The sequence below is a fragment of the Etheostoma cragini genome, chromosome 18, assembly GCF_013103735.1.
Source record: "Etheostoma cragini isolate CJK2018 chromosome 18, CSU_Ecrag_1.0, whole genome shotgun sequence".
In the NCBI taxonomy this organism is placed as follows: domain Eukaryota; kingdom Metazoa; phylum Chordata; class Actinopteri; order Perciformes; family Percidae; genus Etheostoma; species Etheostoma cragini.
The window spans coordinates 10,400,712-10,407,025 of record NC_048424.1 but is presented as its reverse complement, the minus strand read 5'-3'; the positions used below and the strand labels follow the sequence as shown (position 1 = coordinate 10,407,025).

At 43.6% G+C, this 6,314-nt stretch overlaps 1 protein-coding gene across 10 annotated transcripts in view; it reads left to right on the top strand.

Annotated features, from left to right (window-relative positions):
* The window catches only part of LOC117961524 (NHS-like protein 1), a 98,378-nt gene extending 94,099 nt beyond the window's left edge, over positions 1–4,279 (top strand). For 7 of the 10 annotated variants that reach the window (XM_034900256.1, XM_034900261.1, XM_034900257.1 and 4 more), the window contains 2 exons: positions 706–744; positions 1,653–4,279. In XM_034900256.1, coding sequence (XP_034756147.1) covers positions 706–744; positions 1,653–2,343 — 730 coding nt within the window. In that variant the 3' untranslated portion in view covers positions 2,344–4,279. The remainder of the gene's footprint in view (positions 1–705; positions 745–1,652) is intronic. The other 3 variants (XM_034900267.1, XM_034900266.1, XM_034900259.1) reach the window with 1 other exon arrangement.
* The last annotated feature ends 2,035 nt before the right edge of the window (positions 4,280–6,314 follow it).

Here is a 6,314-nt window from a genome sequence, read left to right as displayed (position 1 = left end):
ACCTGTGCAATAATGTTGTCTTCCACTCTGTGATTTCCCTCTCTTGCTCTGGGAAAACGGAGAAATGCCTTTACAGATACAGCATAAAACACAACCTGTCTGGAGAGAGATCCTCCCAAACCAAGTACAGCCAGGAGAAAGAAATCGATAAAGCACTCCGAGATGTGTCTTAAATTGCAGCCTTGTTTACCTCTATAACTGAGATTGGTATCAGCGCCTCTCCAGTGTGGCCGTGTGTTTGTGAATTTAACAAACGTTGAGTATAAACCGTGAGTTCAGTATGGAGCCGTCTTGGTTGACTGAGTTCAGGTGTGTGAGTATGCACGTGTGTATGTGTGTGACAAAAGTCTTATGTAAGGCTGACGGGCTAATGTGGCGAGGGGACGACGCTAGATGTTGGTTGAATTTAGGGCACAGACATGTCGTTTGCAGCCTTTCTAAAACCTAAAGCAGAATTAGATTCTCTCACAAACCATTTGTACCCTCTAGTTCTCCCTCTTATTTGACCTTCACACGTATATTCTGTACAGGTTTTCTGTGCTTTTATGGAAGAATTTCTTTCTGTAGATCTAATCAGAGGATTAGGGATTTTGTCTCACTGCTCCCTAGACTTTTAGCATCAAATCACTTCCTTATCGCACAATCTGTATTTTTCATGCCTTTAATCATTTCTGTCTCCCCTCTCCTCTCTCCCTCCCTGTGCAGAGGGGGCATGCAGTGGGTGGCTGCATCCTTTCTAGAGAGGTGCGAAGTGGCAAGTAGCACCTTCCCTTTAATGAGCAAGCCATGTTTCTTCCATCGCGATGATGCTACCTTTGGATTAGCAACTGTAGTCCCGCAGTGCAACCCGTGCGTGGACCACCGATTACTAAAGCCGTTTCCTTGCTAGCCCTAATCCCCTGTATTCTGCCAGTTGCAGCTTTATTGCTATGCTTTGGTGCAGAAGTTATAGACAGTGTAGGATGAGTGGTGCAGTAAACCACTCTGATACCCCCTGCTGAAAGGAGGCTGAATTGTCCTGTCTGATTAAAACTGCTTTGGGCACTTTTCCCAGTTTGTGTTTTTGATTAATTTCATTGTGCCGCGTCTGAGCTTTCCTGCACAGTTGCAGCGTCTGCGTCTTTTCTTGTAAAAACTCATTGGATTTTATTTTTTCTTCTTTCTTTTTTTTTTTTACAAAAACTCTTCTCATTGCCATCCCTTTTTTTTTTGAACATCCACGCCATTCATTGCTCTCTTTTATTTAACTTCTTTAAGACTTGTGCTGTGACACGTGGTTGCTGGGGGCAGTGCTCACATATGGCAAATTTGGGACAAAGATTGTAGCTGTGTAGACCAAGTATTTCAAGTGCAAATGTTTTTCTTTTCTTTTTTAAAGCTGTGACAACACAAAGCTGGGATGGGCAGTCTTCCAAAGGCTGCTTCCTGCTCAGTTAATGTGATAATCCCATATGCTGCAACCTAATTTCAATTTGAATAATTGGATTTGATGCTTGTTTCCTGACAAAACTGCCCCCCACTGTTGTATTTCTTCTTGCTCTTCCATCAGTTCAACATTTTACTATCCTTCACTTTCAACCTGCTTGCACTCACTCACTCTGCACTATTTCTTTAAGCATATCATTAATCTGGCTATCCACATCTTACCCTAGGTCAAAGCGCAAGGTCCTGGGTCGCAAGGAGTCTGAAGAGGACAAGTCCCGTGCTGGGAGCCACCCACAGTCTCCACCCGTCACCCCGACAGGCGGATCCCCAGTGATGGTGTCCCCAGGGCCGGTGTCCTCCTTGACCCGCCAGACAGGCTCCATCCAGCGCAACCTCCGCAAGTCCTCCACCAGCAGCGACACCTTCAAGGCCCTCCTCCTGAAGAAGGGTAGCCGCTCAGAAACCAGCTTCAGGATGTCAGCCACTGAGATGCTTCGCTCCACTGACCCTCGCTCCCAGAGACCACACTCTGAGTCAGCGTTCGACTCGCCTGCTGCTTCACCCTCTTCACTGATGGCGCCGCACAGCCCCTGCACCTCTCCCGGCCGTGGCAAAAGGGCAACAGACGAGTGGAGCCGCTACGAGGCCTTGCCTCTGTCCTCACCGACTTCATCGTCCTTCACAATGAGCGGGTTAAAATACGGGCGCTCACGCACGCCGCCCTCTGCTGCCAGCAGCAAGTACAACGCCCGCTGCCGAATCCTCAGCAGCCCAATGACAGTAATCTGTGAGCGAGAGGGGGAGCTGGCTGAGAGCGAGTACGGAGACACTGCAGAGAGTCTGTCCAGACCCACGGCTCAGACTCTTCCTGTGCTTAATAACTCCAATGGCACTTTATCTAAAGAGAGCAGAAGTTAAAGAGCAAGGACTGCCCCTTAGATACAGGGAGCGGAACTCACTCGTCATAACCAGGTAGCGGGCCGGAGGAGAAGCCAATAGACGGCCCTGTAGAGACACCTTCCTGAGCCCCACCCCCTCGGCGCTGCCGCTGAGGGAGTGGACATGTTGGGTCCTGATGTGAGGTCATAGGTCGCCCCGTCATGGACCGGACTGAACTCAGTCTGAGGTGGAGAACTGGTTCTGCTGCAGCTTTTCAATACTCCCATGATTTTCACTCTGTCCTTCGTTTGGTGACTCACCCTTTGTGTTAAAAGAATAGTGTTTCTTTAACGCTTGGTGTTCTAAGTTTGTTTTCCACTTTGCTGTTTTTTTTATTAACTTTTAATTTGTCCTTAACACGCAGGAACCTTTTAGTTTCTTTGAAGGACGAGGTTAAAAGTGTAAACTTAGGTGAATTGAAGGAATTGAAAAGTCACAAGCTGTAACTTCGCTGCCGTGGTGCTACGTAGCTTGGCACAGCTGGCGAGAGGGAAACGTAGAGGCGTGCTGCACGCTCGCTTTGTGAATTTTCTCAACTTCTGCTTCTCTTCTGTTGGCCCTGGAAAGTGTTTGAGAGCACCATGGTTTGCAAGTGTTGGCTTCAAACAGCCCATTTAATTTTGCGAACAGAATTAGAGGGCGGGAAACAACAGACAGCTCCACTTTACAACTTCAGCTGCGGTTATGCCCAAGTTTTGCTTTCTGCTCTTAGGCCGGAGGTTTAGATTGCAGAGCTGGTATGTTCAGTGGCCCGTAGGAAGTGCACAGGGCTCAGTGCTGTCACCTAGTGATGGCCAGGAAGTAAATAACTGTGGAGTGTATAAAAAGAAAAACTAAAATAACAAAAAAACTCAAAACAGCACATTTACTCTATAAAGAAGGCTCATAAAACCTCTAATAAAATAATTTTAGTTTATAGATTTTACACTGTGCGTAGGTCTTTTTCTTTGTTTGTGACTTAAAAACTATGTTTTAAAGATTGTTTTAAGAAACTAGTGTTATCATGATTTGTGTTCGGGAGTTAACTATAAATCTATAAATGTACAGACACAAATCAAATTAGAAGAAAAGCTTATTTTACTGACCGCCGGGTCTGTTGGGGATCATGTATGCTACCAAAGAGCTGAGAACGGCTGGCTGTAAGAGTCTGACTGTGATTCGACGCCCTGCATACGGTCCAGTCGTTGCTAATTTAGCTAAAAACCTACTAGAAGCTTTTAAGGCTTTAATGATTTCTATAATGCTGTTAGGCTGTTCTTCTAAGTTTACCCTTTTTGCAGTTTTATATGATTCTGTATGTAAATATATAGAGAAAGAAGTTTTAAGTAACATTTTGGCTTATTTTCAGAGACTGTACATTTTAATAGCCCTGTGTTTGCTGGAAAGGAGTGGTTTCCTTTTTTGTAGATTATTTATTTTCACATAGCAGGGCTGCAAAAGGTGTCACAATCAACCAACAAGGTGATGGAGACACATGGAAGGGATAGGAGGGCCACATTTACTAAGCTGGTCCACTAGGCCATTTTTTTTAATTTAAAGGTGCTTCAGAGTAACAACAAAAATGCAATAATGTCAATATTTATGCTAAAGCCTTCTACTGCCCTTAATCTTGAGTCATTTAATACCCACGCTGGTGTTCACAGCTGAGTAAATGTGGTCTCTTTAGAGTCATAAACTGAGGTGACAGGCGTGAGACTTCATAACCCCCTAACAGCCATAACACCCTGCGGTTTAATCACCTGTGACCAAAGTGTGTGTCCCCACCATGGTTGAGTACTTGGGCCCCCGGGCTCGTGTCATGTCAGGAAAACGTCTCAATCGCAGAGAGCTTGTGAAAAGATGAGAGGACAGAAAGTAGTGGGAGTGGAGCTGCTAACTTTCGTGTCTGTGTAATAAAACCAAGGTGATATTTAAAGCGCAGGTTTTTGTGTCATTTTTGTGTGTGTGTGTGTGTGAGATTTACAGCCTTCTGCCAACCCGGAACCCCAAATCACAGCCTCATTAGCGCTGTTGCCATGGCACCCACACTCGTCCGTCATCTGGAAACCTGATCAAGTGACCATCTTTTACACCCCCCCCCAAAAGGGTCATCAGTTATGTCTCCTTCTGAACATATTAGGACACACACTGAATCACGGGCTCTGCCTATGCCAGACTTTTCCACTGACTGCAGATTGAAGCTCTGAGTTTGTGGCCCACGACTGAAACCTCTCAACATTCCCAGCAAGTCCTCGCTGCCTTTTCAACGCCTCGGCATATCAAGTGTTTTTTCCCAGGGGTAAAAAAAAACATTATCACCCTTTCAGTTTTTACAATGTAGTCCCTCCACCTCTAATTCAGCAGAGTCACCTGCTCTCTGACGCTGTGTCTATCTGGCTGTCAGACAGGAATCAATACAAACCGCTCCCGGCCATAATCACACTATTGACACTTCAATGCTTTGCCTCCTCTCATATCAAGAACCTCCATACAGCAAAGTGACAAATGAGACGAAACAACTGTATTGACTGACACAGTTAGAAGTCCAGGAATACGACAGGTCGGAAATGGAGACTCTAAAGAGGCCTTTCCTCATTCAGTTTTTGCCTTTTTTTATTTTATTTTTTTAAAGATAACATTTTGGGGTTTTCTGCCTCTACTTGATAGGACGGCTAGGTGAGAGAGTGGAAGACATGCAGGAAATGGTTGTATTTGAAACCTGGACCTCTGCAACAAGCCACGTACCTCTGTGTGTGTGTGTGTATGTGTGTGTGTGTCTGCTCTACCCACTGACCCAACCCGACCACGTTCTTTTACATTTTGTGCATTTGAGACTCAGCACTGCGTGATATACTTGTTCGTTCTACTTTCGTCAAAATCAATCAACTTTTGCACGACAAAGCAGTAGTAAATAGTAGAGCTAAACGATTCCTCGAGTAACTAATAATTCAATTACTAAAAATTCTCAATTAGGCAATAAAATTTTTTTTTATAAAAAAGTTAAACTATATATGTATATATATATATGTATATATATGTATATATATATATATGTATATATATATATGTATATATGTATATATATATATATATATATATGTGTATATATATATATATATATGTGTATATTTGTTATTTTTGTTAACTATAAAGCTATTTCTTATCCGATTAATCACTGCAATTGTCAACTCAATTAACTACAGTAATGGATAGCTGCAATAGGACAGTTTGGGAGATGTTGCACTCACTGGCTATGTTGTCAAGTATCCGTTTTTCCTTAGACAAAATGGTAATTGATAATGAAAATAATCCTGAGTTTCATCCATAAACTTAATGTACTGAATTTATTGGAAACCAATGACAGCCTGTAAGGAATGCAACAACTATCAAAAACCTACTTTGGTGAATTTAACACAGGAAACCAACAAGCCAGGTCTCCGCCAGGCTGTAGGGGGGAGATTGAAATACATGACTGGTGTTTGGAATAAAACAGTCCGACTCATTATCTGTTTCCTATCCGCAGCAATGTTTCACCTCACTGAGCACGGCCTATGAGACCGATCTGACTGGTGTGTGTGTGTGTGTGTGTGTCTGTGTTCAGAGGAGGATAAAAAAAAAAAATAAGGAATTTCTGCTGAGCGTCTGAACATGATAGTGGGAACTACAATGCCACAAAAAAAAGAATGACTCAGCCATGCGCATGAACCTGACAACGAGAGAGTGAGAAAAAGTGAGAGCGGATAAAAAGTGAGAAGTGAACTGTGGCGAGGATTTCAACTGGCTGATAAAAAAGTCACAGTGATCAAAGAGCGATGGAGGACGTGCTGGACTGTATCCACTGCAAACCAGAACAACTCACCCTGAAGCTTTCTGCGGTTTGTGAGTGTCACGAAAACATAATTACACGGTGTAGACAGAGCCAATACATTATCAGAACAATCAGTCATTTGATGCTGAGTTATATTTATTAT